Source organism: Astatotilapia calliptera, chromosome 16 (genome assembly GCF_964374335.1).
Source record: "Astatotilapia calliptera chromosome 16, fAstCal68.1, whole genome shotgun sequence".
NCBI classification, from domain to species: Eukaryota; Metazoa; Chordata; class Actinopteri; order Cichliformes; family Cichlidae; genus Astatotilapia; species Astatotilapia calliptera.
The window spans coordinates 32,080,976-32,094,633 of NC_137437.1; the positions used below are offsets into that span (position 1 = coordinate 32,080,976).

At 40.0% G+C, this 13,658-nt stretch overlaps 1 protein-coding gene across 1 annotated transcript in view; it reads left to right on the forward strand.

Moving 5' to 3' along the window:
* The first annotated feature begins 7,111 nt into the window (after positions 1 to 7,111).
* col5a2a (collagen, type V, alpha 2a) overlaps positions 7,112 to 13,658 on the forward strand; it is a 42,955-nt gene continuing 36,408 nt past the window's right edge. The window contains exon 1 of the mRNA XM_080290531.1: positions 7,112 to 7,469. Within this exon, the coding sequence (XP_080146657.1) occupies positions 7,385 to 7,469 (85 nt within the window). The 5' untranslated portion in view covers positions 7,112 to 7,384. The remainder of the gene's footprint in view (positions 7,470 to 13,658) is intronic.

Genomic DNA, 13,658 nt, shown 5'->3' on the forward strand with positions numbered 1-13,658 from the left:
TCTGGTCTTGTCTGTCTAAAGAGCATTCAGATGAAGTTTGATTCTGCAAACCTAAGCAATGCTGCCATGATCTCTTTAGGGAGAAACGAATTTCGATGTTTACCCTGTTTTTCTAATAGTACTGTTATGAATTTTAAAACGTAGCATGCTACCTGAGGCCTATAGAACATGACATGTAGCTTTTAGTTTGTTTGGGATTTTTTGGTTTCTCTGATCATTACACAGTCTTACCTTGAGATAAATTTACTTGGATGTCCACACCTGGGCATGTTGTGGTACTGTATAAGAACAGAGGTGTAACGTTGTTTTTATTTAAGAAATGGAATGCAGCTTCCAGCACATTAAATACAAAGCAGAGTTGAGCTGTCTAAAACTTCGTAGTCAAAGGAGCTTGCAAAGAAAAGCGTCTGGACTTCTTTAAGTTGCTTGAAGACGTTTCACCTCTCATCCGAGAAGCTTCTTCAGTTCTAAGGTCAAATGGTGGAGAGTCACAGATATAAACCTAGTGGGAGTGACCCCCCACAGAGGGACAAAAGGACCCCCTGATGATCCTCTAATCGCCTGAGCCAAGGTGTGAAACTGGGCGTGGGTCCCAATCAGCCAGAGTTTCGGGTGTGTTCATTGTGAAACCTGGCCCCACCTTATCATGCAAATTCCTGAGGTCAGATGGCCCAGGATGTGAGTGGGCGTTAAGGCGTCTGGGAAGGGATCTCAAAACTGGATTATAGATTATAGTTTATGACACCAACTCTCTGCCAACGTCTTCAAGCAACCTAAAGAAGTCCAGACGCTTTTCTTTGCAAGCTCCTTTGACTACGATGACCTGGATGACTGAGAACCTTCACAGACATACTGTCTAAAACTTCGTTATTATGGAAGCTGCATTTCTACCACAGGAACTTTCTCCATAGTCCAGGACTATCTGTCCAATCTGTTGCTTGGAGCCACTGAAAAACTTTTCATCTGTCAGGTCTAATACTGTATTTATTGATTCTTGTCAATGTACACAGAATAAATGCTTTCTTCTCCTTTGGTTCAGTTTTTTTTCAAGATGGACAAATATTACATAAGTGTGGGTCACCTGGAGGTTTCTTTTTATCTCACTGAGCTCCTTTGACAACATCATATACATCATTGAGGTCTGCATCTTACAGTGGGCTCCATGTGCTTTCCATATGCTCCAAAATGCTTCCTGTTCTCCAAAAAATGAGTTGACATCAGAACTAAATCTTTTCATTTCTGATGTCTGAGGACAGAATTCTTATTCTGTGCTGTGGTTTAAAATGTAATGTTTGCAATGCAAGGCAGAAACAATTCTAGTTCATGGTTATGGATGGCTGCTTCTCCTGAGGAATGGTGAGCTTGCTGATGGTGTGCGAGCTCTGGCTGCACAGTCTGTTTATTGCAATATTTTGGCAGTCGTAGCCTTGGAGACTTAGACACAGCTAATTATTTCCATTCTCCGGTTCAGTCCAGAGCTAAGCTATCAAAGAAGCCCCCCTACCACAAAGTCTGTCAGTGCCATCGGATGTCTTAAAAAGGAGCACAGAATGTACAGATGTTTTATAGTTTGTCTTCCTTCAGAAAAAAACTAAAAGTTAAAAAATAGCTTTTTGCTTAAAGGCTTGAAACGAACATTTCAAACACACCTTCAGAAGTGCGAGGCATGCTGTTTCAGAGCCAGGCCTCATTCTGCTTCAACTTTTAAACGTGTTTTTAGGTAATGCAAGTGGCAAAGTGCCTGTATTCCAAATCACTGTAGCAGGCATTTTGAGTAACTGCTGCAGTCATCAACTTTAGCCAGAGACACTGAAACATCATAGAGGATGAGAATGTGTGAACTGCTGTGACGCAGTTTAGGCAAAGTTATAGGAGAAAAGTTTTGGGTTTGGCAGTCATCTGATACCATTTCACTCTGGACACAGGCTTCGTTGCTTTAAAAAGAAGCCAAAAAGGAGGAGTTTAGTATTGTGGGTGGAGATGGAGGAGTAGATAGATGGATGATGCCAGATGTGTCAGATCAGAGATTTTCATAACTACTTCCCTATACAGCAGACTTGCAAATGTGAATCAGTGATCTATATATAATTTTTTTTCCTGGGCCATTAAACGCATAGCAGAGTTGAGCTGTCTAAAACTTGCCCATTCTGCAAGCTGCATTTCCACCACAGGACCTCTATCCATAGTCCAGGAACCTTTAGAAGAACTCCAGGGACCGGGCCTGCAAGATATTAAGAGCAGTGCAGTCTCACAGCAGTTTGTGAAATAGTCATAAAAAGCAATCTAGTTTTCTTCTTAAGTATTTGAGTTTGTGTGCATGCATACAGATTAGATTATATGGAAGTGGGAAGATGAAATATTTGGTTTAGGAACACAATATGCAGGGAATCTCGTGTTGAGGAATAAATAGAAGTTCATGTCCAGCAACATTAATAGATTAAAAACTGTGAGTATTTCAAAAAATGCTGTGAGACCGGGTTGACCAGAGATATCATTTTATTTCAAGTCAAACAGAATTTTCAGAAAAGTCTGAAAATTCAGGAACTTTGGGGATGAGGCTTGCAGTACAGAATTTTTTTTCAGAGGTCAAGAACTCTGTTTTTATTTGCGCTTTGCCACCAACCCCAGCTTGAATCATGCACCAGTAGCATGCTTGAATATCTTCCAAGCTTGGGCTCCAGTCATAGGGGCCTTAGAGACTGGTCAGATACCAACTGGCAACCACCATCGTGAGACTGTGAAAAGTGTGATGCAATTGGAAAACGAAGACCATTCACCTTCTTTAAAATCAATACGTGTTTATTAAGAAAAAATACAAGCAAAAAGCTGTACGCATGGACTATCCCACTTTATTGTTTTCAGTTGACTAAATGAGCAAAGGCTGAGAAATAAAGCCGTTAATCGCTTTTGATAACACGGGGCTAATTTACATGTGAGTAAATTGTGAGTCTTTCAGTGTATGATGATGTAAATACATTATGAACATTTGTTTTTGGTAAAATAAGTATTGCAGTTTTGCTTAATTCATTAATAACAGAGTAAGTGCAGCCACAGTCTAATGTGTTCACTTCCCTTGAGTTTGGACAAAGTCCAGAGAGTTTTCAGTTACAGTGCAGTGAAGACAGGTCCCATATATTTATGATTTTTTTTTTTTTTAGACAGGAAGCGGAGTTGGATAATCATCTTTCAAACCCCTGAAATTTGAAAATATAATCCCTTCCCCCTTTAATGTATTCTTAGTGATGACAGTGTAATTTTAGCAAATGATATTTGTTCATGACTCTGTGCCTTTTATGTAAAAAGAAACCAAGAGCTGCAGATTGATCTGCTGACTGCAAAATAGATTAGGAAATCACCCAAGATGCAGCAGACATTGTGCATGCAAAACCATGTTATGAAAGGGGACCTATGCTGCTTTCCCCTGTTTTCTGTCTTATATATAATTGGTGGCTATTCAGTTTAAACATGGGTAAATTTTTAGATAATGAGGATGAGGTCAGCAAACGGACAAAAGGTCACGGTTAAAACTGATTTAGGGGCTAGATTCTCACACTTTCATTGTACTTTTGGCTTTCAATAAAAGCACATATCCCTGTCTTAATGAAGGGCGGGCAATCAGAACAGTTAGCTTCAATGGAGTGGGAGGAATGTTACAACAGCTTGTTTCAGATGCTGGTTGAACTGAAGGGCTGCACCAAAGCCTGTAAAATCAAAAAATATAAATAAATAAATAAATAAATAAATAAATAAATAAATTTTATTTTGAACAAGCTCCTCTTGCGGAGTCCAAGAATAAAGGAATGGGTTGAAAATTAGCTTAAGTGTCCCCCTTTATCATCTTTTTTCCATAAAAATATTAAGACTGAAGTAGGATTTATTACTTAAGAGCAGTTGTTGGTGTGGTGTGGCTGAATGTCTGTTGTATTATAAAACGTGAAATCTTCCTGGCAGCAACTTTGCAATCAAATAATTAGATTACTTCATGTTAATACATGAAGAAAACCTTGCTATTAAGTTGTCTAGTTTCAGATTGTTTCACAGATTATCCAGCGATTGTTGATTTTAGCTCTTTTTAAAATCTCATTTACATTTTTATAGTTAATATGATGCTTTAAATTTCCTTATCGGAATCCACTGCATTTAATATTTACATTGCAATAGTCTTGATAGCCACTTAAGGTTGGCTAGCTAGCTAGCTTTATTCATAAATGGCCTGTCTTACAGCACATAAACACGAGTCTGTTACCAAAAAAATTTACATCTTTTCTCTCTAGCTAATTTCCCCTATTTAAACTGATGAGGAGTCAATTTTATTGCTCAAACATTCCAATTGTTTTGAAGCTTATAGTTTACTTACAAGGGACGTGACTACTTTGTTGGACAGGTAGGTGTCGGTACACGTGTCTGAAGCAGGCAACTCAGCTTGCTGAGTTCCCTGAGGTAGACATCTTCACCTTTTTTGTGGTTTTTGTGCCCTTTGGGGCATTTTAATTAAATATCTAACACCTAATAAAGCCTGCTGTGCAATCATTTGTACTTGCAGGCTGCTAGCTGGTTAACTAATAACCGCTAACACGCCACCATCTTTTCTGTTCCCAAAAAATCATTGCACAAGATAGTGATGGCTAAAATGCCAAACCTGAGGCTTTAACCCATGATTAATCCAGAAACAAATGGGGGGCAGTAACTTTAGCTTCATATATTGTTCTACAACGAATGATTTAGTCTCTTTAAAAACAAACAAACAAACAAACAAACAAACAAACAAACAAAAAACCCCACATGAACCTTGTTCATTTACTAATTATAACAACAGCAAATCATTCAATTTAAATAAATGTGAAGCTTGCCTTAAATAAAGGCAGTCCAATCAGCACATGCAAGCAGGGAGGCAGTTCCTCTGCATGCAGATTAATACTGTTTACTTTCTAACCAGTCAGTTGCCAAGCTAGCCTGTATACAAACCAGCAGGGGACAAACCAGGATTCACACTAATTGATTCCCAGATCACTTGCTCTCCCTTTGGCAACATTCTTTGCAATGACAAAGTCTTTGGAAACAGGCAGCAACTTGCAGTGTTTGCAGTCAGTGTTCTAGTGTTTCCTTTATCCTTCAGTTTACAGAGAAAATATGGCTGATGCTTCTTGTGAGTCTTGTTGCTCTGTGGGACTCTGGGGGAATTGGCAGACATGGTTTCTGGGCAGGGCCAACAAGAAAACAGCTGTCTTTCGCATTACCTCTACTCCAGTGTCACGAACGCCCCCCCCCCCCCTCTCTCTCTATATATACACACATGGAATAACCTGGCACTTCTAGCACCTGGTGAACATGGCACACAGCTGTTTCCTGCCACATTGTTGAGGTTTAGATGTCTGTGTGTCAAAACTGGGCTTAGAAAACGATCTTAGATACTGTAGGTTTACATTCAGTTATGTATGAGTTAATCTACAATTAAGAGCAAAAAAAAAAAAAGTGTTAACTACAGCTCTATCACATTAGCTTTTCTGTTGCTATTTAGTGTTGTCATTCATGATGTTATTCATTACACTGATATACAGATCATATGGTAAATGGTCTGTATTTGTATAGCGCTTTACCAGTCCCGAAGGACCCCAAAGCGCTTTACACATTCAGTCATCCACACACTGGCGCCACCGGGCCCTCTGACCACCACCAGTAGGCAACGGGTGAAGTGTCTTGCCCAAGGACACAACGACCGAGAATGTCCAAGCCGGGGCTCGAACCGGCAACCTTCCGATTACAAGGCGAACTCCCAACTCTTGAGCTACGATAGTCCCTGTATTTGAAAGTGAAAATCATTCTCTTGGAAACGCTCTGTTATTCCTTTGTCTCTCTTCCATGTGGATGAATTATTGGCTCATTTAAAGCCTATTTCACTGATTTATGGCAAATGTGAGCAAATAGCAACTCCCAGGGCTGTAAAGTGAAGCCAGTAACAAATGCCAAAAACTGCATTTCCTCCAATAGCCACTTGGGGCTGTCTCAGAAGTCGAATCAATCCTCATAGACTCCCATTAAAATTCCAAAGTTTTACAGCACAAATAAACAGGTTTAAGACTGGAAAAAATGCCATAACTAGCATAAGTAACTGTAAAACTATTCTTAAATCAGCATCCAATTACAGCCACATCTTGCTAATCAAGCTAGATAACCAGAGTTAGCATTAGCTAGTAACAGCCCTAATCGAGCCTTTCGTTTGAATATGGTCCCATGTGGTTTAAAAATTAAAATGACAAAAAACAAGATGGTGACAGTTAAAATCTCAGAGCTGAGGCTCATAAATGCTACGAGGATATAATTGTGGCTATGTCCATCTTTCTAACACAGTCTATGAAATAGATTAGTAGATTATTAGAAGCATATTGATGTTGTTTTTGTGGCAAGAAAATTATTAGATTGTATTAAAATTTGGAACTTTGCTAAGGTGTCTGTGAAGGTCTTGCTAAGGTGCTACAAGATAGAGTGAAAAAATAAGCCATTTAAAAAAGTGTTGCATTTCTTTTTGTTTAAAATATTGCTCTCCAATCAGATGTCAAGCTGTTGTTTGCATAGGCGATTTCCAAGTTCCCATCGTAAGTCAAGAGGTGTCAACTCCAGATTTCTCTCTAAAATTACACACCAGATTCCCAGCGATGACCACCTACAGTCATGACCACCCACGGCAGCTATTTCACTTTGGTTTTTAGCTCTCTTTGTGTGCTTGTTGCTCAGTATAATTAAATATGTCAGTAATTGCCTAAGAAATCCATTTAATGTAATCTTCAAATAAAGTTTCTTGACTTCAGTTTCCCTTTTGAAAAACAATTGTAATAAACTCTATTCTTACTTTTAATTGCCCAGTAAAAACTGTCCTGTTTGGTGCCCCAGAGACAGCAATAAAAAGGCGCTTTTATGGTCTTTCTTAGTGACCAGTTCTGAAGAAAAGTAGGAGAGAAAAGAAACAAAAAATCACCTTCAAACAAGCAAAGTCATTTTTCTTATCTCCTCCTTGACATCTTTTTCTATGCGTCAGAGTAAAGATGGCTCATTTTTTAAGATAGATAGAAAGAAACACTGGAAACTATGAGAGCTTGTGAACATGGGTGTAGTTCTCTCACAGCCACAAAGCCTGTGAGAGGATGGTTATGGGAGAGGGCTGACAAAAGGGGGAGGAAAATTAGGCTCGCCAGCATTCTTCTCATTTAAAGCTGTAACTACACAAAAAAAAAAGCACTCTCGCAGTCAGGGTTGGGTCTGCTGCTTACAAGGAGAGGCACTCTTGTATTCATGGTGGTGCAGTGATAACCTGAACATTTTTTTTCTTCTTCTCATCCCTTTTCCCCTCGCTTTGCACACAAGGACAGCTCATGTCTTTCTTATAGACATGGAGAGCTTTGTGCATTTAAGGATTTTCCTTTTTCTGCTGGTCTCCGTTGCTCAGGTTTTGATTGTTTCATCTCAGACCAGCGGTAAGTGAACCCCATCAGCTGCTTATGTTAACACCTATTGTTGTTGGTGATAATGTGTGAAGGTGGCTAACCTTCAGATACTGGCTTGGACTTTTTGTGCAGGCATGAGAAAACTTTGAAGTACAAATTAGGCTTGGTTGTATAGACTTATGTTGATTATTAATATTGCAGAAATGTAATTAAGTGTTATTTTGATTTAGGAGAAGCTATTTTAGATAGACGGGGTTTTTGCTGGTTTGTTGAATTCTCCTTGCACATGACAACTTAATTTGCCCCACTGACTTGTTCTGGTGTGGATGAGAAATGTTTCCAGCCCACTGAAGAGTCTGTGTCAGGCTTAAAGATGATTAATACGAAAAGAGAATCTTGTGGATTATTTGCTAATGGCAAAAAAAGAAGCTCTGCATGTCAGAAAACAGTTCAGTGGAAATCTGTCAGTGATTGCGAGTGATGTCACCCTGAGGCAGTGAAAATGTGCAGAGCAGGGAAACGAGGACCTTTGTGGTATTACATTACTCCTGCACGACTCTACCACTTTGGAAGATTCATTAAGTGTCACCACAACCCCCACCCCTGCCCCCCACCCCCTTACATTGTACATCTGTGAAAAGAATTTCAGCTTTGAGGGAACACATGCTACATGTTAATTCAGGGCAGATGTGAGGAGCAGAGATGCTGCTGGAGTCACTGAGACTGTGGGGCTGCTGATGTCTCCAGCTGGCAAAGCTGCGACCTGGAACACCTGAGAGTTCTTGTTTTACTTGAACCACGCTTCCAGCTTGTTTTTTTCCTCACCGGAGTGTTTGATGTCTTGTGTCGTCACAGGGACTGACTTGTTCTCCTCGTGATGTCATGGGGCACACTGAGCACTGGACTGCTGTTAGAGAGTGTAATTAAAAAGAAAAGCTATTTTCCTTTATATAATTAACCAAAATGAGTTGTTTTTTCTCTTTGGGTTCAGTTTCATGTAAAGCTGTGGTGTGATAGTTGGACACTGGATAGAGTGCCACCCTGTGGTGAAAGCAGCATGTGTGCACTTCATCTGCACCAAAGAAATTTAACACAAAATGTAATGCTGACATTTGATGATCAGTGTATTTAACCTGAATTAAATATACAAAGAGATCCAGCTGTGCACATCTGCACGTTTCTGCCGTTTGTTCTCTATAGCTCCTAGAAGCTATGTTTTAAGCATCTCACTACTCTAGCTGGTTAAATCTCACTTTCCATATTTGTTCATATTCAGCAGTACTCGATCTTGCATGCTTTTTTTTTTCCATGGAACATAGGTGGGGGGAGATGGTTGCATTTCAACCAAATAAAAACTTTGGAAAGTCCGTGGTTTTTGTTGACTAAGGGAAAATGTGGTTCAAGGCCCTGTGGAACAATATACTTGTGTCTTAATGAGGGGGGCTTTAAAGAGACAGTGACCAACTCTGCTTGTATGGGTTTTGCTTGAGAGTTATTACATTTCATGTTTTTAACAACTGTCTGCAGCAAGACCAAAAACTATTTCAGTTTTCCTCTACTGTCTGGAATGACTCATGTCAGAACTCCTGAAGCACACTTAGTGTTGCAGTGAGATCACTCATTGGGCTAAAATATATCCTTGTGCCAGATTAAATGCATGATTAAAAGGTCAGTCTTTAATTAGGTGTTTTTTCCCACCAGGTGACTGTATATACAATTTTAATGTAGCCACTGTGAAACAATTGGTTCTTGTCTTGAAGTGTTGAGCTGAGCAATTTGGCCATCGCCATCTTGGGGTTTTGAAACCGGATGTAGCAAATGAGCATTGGGAACTAAGAAACACTTATACAGTAGCAGCTTGGAAAACAAATGGTCAGCCCTAAAGCATTTGCTAAAGCATTAGCTTTATTGTCATTTTGAGCCCAAATAAGAAAGCAATTTAGTAAATAAACAGCATGTTGTATTTAAAGAAACTTGGAACTAACAACATTAGGAAAGTGGTTACTGAGGTCATAAATCGGTAATTTTGCCTGTAGATTTCTTCATAATCTGACATTTTGCAATCAGAGGAGCCCCCTGCAGGCCATTAGAAAGAATTCTAAAGAATCTTCAAAAAGCAAATAATCAAATTAGAATATTTCCATATTCCATTTAGTTACAGGGAACTACTTTTATAGGGAAACTGCAACTTAAAAAAATAGCTTGGCAGATGGTCGATGAAACTGTTGTCATACTCCCAGAAACCTTTTGTTAGCCAACATTTTGCTTTTTTTGAGAATAAAAAAAAGATAGGACTCTGAGGTTACTGAAAATCAAACAATGCTTTGAAGACAAAAAAACATGTTCAAAACAAATGTTGAACGTTTTAGTTGATACAGCTCTAGATTAGAGACATGTGCCTGCACATGTGTGGAAAGTTTTCTGCATAAGAACATGGTTTGGAAAATGAGATCAAGGAGCAGACTTTTAGCTCACACTTGGAAATGGTGACGCCAGCACAGAACACCAGGATAAAAGAAAATATATAGTGCAGGCCTCAAAGAAAAATTACAACTTGTGCTGGAAGAAGCAGATTTTTTCAGTAATATTTGGAGGAAAGTTTAAGGATGTGAACACGGAAAAAAATAGCAATAAAATACTGATTCCAATAACAAGAAACAGTCTGCACCCAGAGTTTTAGCCAAGGACAGAAATCATGCATTTTCTGTGTGTGTCTGTGTTCATGTGTGTGTGAGACCACTTCTTCCAGACACTGACGGAGCTGTAAAACGTCTTCAAAGATGGCACTTTGCACCTTACATCAAAGAAACTCAACACCCAGTCCTCATGACACCGCTGGCTTACTTTGAGTGTATTCGCAGTTACATTTGTCTCATCATCACCAGCTTTTTCATTTCCATCACAGCCAAAATCTTAAAGCGTCTCCAGCATATTTTTTCCTCTGTTTGAGAGAAACCATTAGCACAAAGCAAAAATCTGGTACTCCAGATCAGCAGACCAGCATGAGGTCACCCTGCCTCCTAAATTGGTTCCAGTTGTTGTTGCCACATCAGTGACATCGCAACAAATGGGCTGTTTTCTACTAAAGCTGAAACGTCCAAACATGTGAATTCAACCAGGTCCACAGACGGCTTTGATTAGAAACACATGCTGCATTTTTGAGCTATGACTTGATTACACGCCTTCTTCTACCAGAGTTAAAGGCAAGACAAGGGAAGGGGGGAGGGGGGTCAGCCTTACCAGGTTGTACATTGTCTTATATTGTTTCAGTTACACGTTTGAGGAGGTGTTATGTCGACTGATGTGAAATGTCAGACTGTAAACCCGGGGTGTGTTGGTGGTAGAGACAGTGGAGCTGATTAGGAGTTTTCATGCAGGGATGCACCATGGGAACTACTTATAAACCAGAGTATTGCAGTCAGAAAATGGAGGATTGGGGGAAAGGATGACTTCCAGATGTTAAAAAAGTCTCTTTGGCACTACTTGGAATATATAAAAAAGTCTTATTTGGAAGGGGAGGAAGTTAAACGGCCAATATAAAACAGTGTGTCAGTGTGACTTTAGGTAAACTGTGAGCCAGTAAGTTTTACATCTGTCAACGTTAAAGACACCCTAAACAGTCTGAGGGGGACAGCCCATCTCCCCTGTCTTTACAGGTTCAAGTTAAAGTAGCTATTTGTTCCAAGGCCGTGCAATTATGGCTCCTCCTAACAGGTTTCCTGCCGCTTGATTGTCACTTGCTCGCCCATCTGTCCTGTGATCCTCTCAGTTTGTCTATGTAGGAGGAGGATGAGAGGACAGACGGTAAACACAGAACAGGCTCGTTTCCCCAAATGCTACAATTGTCCTAATTTAATTATAATTGACACTGAGCCCTACGGTAGTCAGAGGAAGAGCTTGGCCACTAATTCACAAGTTCTGTGTCACAGTTGAATAAATAAAACTAATTTTAATTCATGTTTATACTGTGTTAAATATAGTTGCAAAGCACTACAAAGTGTAAAGCTTTAAAATTAAAGGTGCACTGTGACTATATCAGCGTTACGCTGAAGGATTATGTATATAGAGCATGAAAATCCAAGCACATTTCACACGATCCACTATCTACTCCTTTTCATTCCTTTCTGTTATATACACTTACATAGCCTGAGTGTCAAATAATGAGGTCAGCATTATTTGATCCAAAAGCCTAAACTCTTGGATGCTTCAACATCAGCAGTTATTTCTACTGTCTGAATGTTGTCATACATAGTCCTGTTTGAGCCTTCTGACTGGAAGGGTCAGCTAGTCAGAAGAGCTGGGTCATTGAGAGGGTGACCTTATAGAGACAGGAGTCTAAATGGCTGCTTTCATGAGGTGGCTGAACTGAGTTGCTTCCCAATGATTTAGCTGAGTGTTATTTTAAACTATGAATCATGCTAAGTTATTTTTGTGAAGTCAAAGAATAAAAATATGGAGCTGGAAGTATAATAAGTTCCCCATCCATCCAATTTCTTGCTGCTTATCTGGGTTTGAGGGCAGCAGTCTATGCAGAGAGGCCTACACCTCCCTCTCCCTAGGCACTGATATGTTCCCAAGCCAGCCAAGAGATGTGATCTCTCCAGCATGTATTGGGTCTGCCCCAGGGCCTCCTCTTGGTAGGACGTGCTAGAAATACCTGTCCTAGGAGTCATTTGAGAGACATCCTAGTCCAGGGGTGTCCAACTCCAGGCCTCAAGGGCCAGTGTCCTGCAGGTTTTTGACACACCTGAATCAAATGATTAGTTCATTACCAGGCCTCTGGAGAACTTCAAGACATGTTGAGGAGGTAATTTAGCCATTTAAATCAGCTGTGTTGGATTAAGGACACATCTAAAACCTGCAGGACACCGGCCCTTGAGGCCTGGAGTTGGACACCCCTGTCCTAATCAGACACCCAAGCCACCTCGCTTGGATCCTTTTGATCTGAAAGAGAGCAGCTCTTTCTTGCTGCTTGTACCTGTGATCTCATTCTTCCGGACACTACCCAAATCTCATAACTACGGGTGAGGTTAAGAGATCAACCGGTAAATGCAGAGCTTTGGTTTCACACTCAGCTCTCTCTTCACCGCAGCAGATTGGTGCAGCATCATAAGGAAACGGAAACTTTTCAATTTTAGATTTCTATTTTAACAATTTTTAAAAACAAAAAACAAAAAACCCCCAAGAAGTTTCTTTTACAAATCTGGAGTTGTGAAGTTTGTAAGAAGACACGATAATAGTAGTCTAAAGATTGATTTTCATTTTGGAAAATCGAGGCTCCATCCTTTCAGTATGTGTCAAAAAATGTTTCATGTTCTGTCCAATCATTCTCAGTCTCTCTGTCTCGTGAGCTCCCCAGCTCCACGTCACTTCAGTACTAAACTGCAGGAGCAGGCCTTTAATTGGTCATGAAAGTAAAGATTATAAGCTTTCAGGCAAACATTATCTTTCTCCACAATTAAAAAGTAATATAGTCCATCACAAAATGCCAGGAAAACAAACATGGCCTTCATGATAATGCTTTTGAGCAGTTAGCCATTGCTGGTGCGTAGCCTGTTCAGCGAGTGTTGATACAGCTGGTTGTAGTTTTTCCTGCAGATCAGGGGGACTTTTACCCTCTGGAGCTTATCCTCTGCAGGTTGGCAGGGCTCAGTGTAATGTAGCACTCCCTCTGTACATGTTCTCTGTCTCTCCTCTGGTGACTGTTTAAAAGCTGCTGTAGTAGCTTTCAGGAGATGTTACAGCCCATTTGGAAACCTTTCTTTGTGCTTCGGTCCAGGTAATGATTCTGTAAAATCACACCACAGTTGCCGTGGAGGGAATCAGTTGATTGTCATAACGGGAAATGCAAAAAGATCTTAACACATGCAATTTCAACTTCTCCTACAGTTTTAAATGAAACATTTTAAAGTCAAAATTACCTCAAGTCTTCAAAAAAATTTGATTTTTAAGGCTGACGGAAAGCTTTTAGAACTGAAGAAGCTGTTTGGATGAGAGCTGAAGTGACTTCAAGGACTTACAAAAGACATCTGGTTGCAGTAAACTCAACCACTTAAGTCTACCATGACCTGGATGACTATGAACTTACAGAAACAAATTCTAAAGTCCTACCATGACTTGTTTGAATGCCACAAAATGGTGACAGCCGGCCATAATTGCAGGTTGCGGCCCGACCCAAATTCTAAGCTGAGGCCTGACTGTGTATATATTACGACTGAA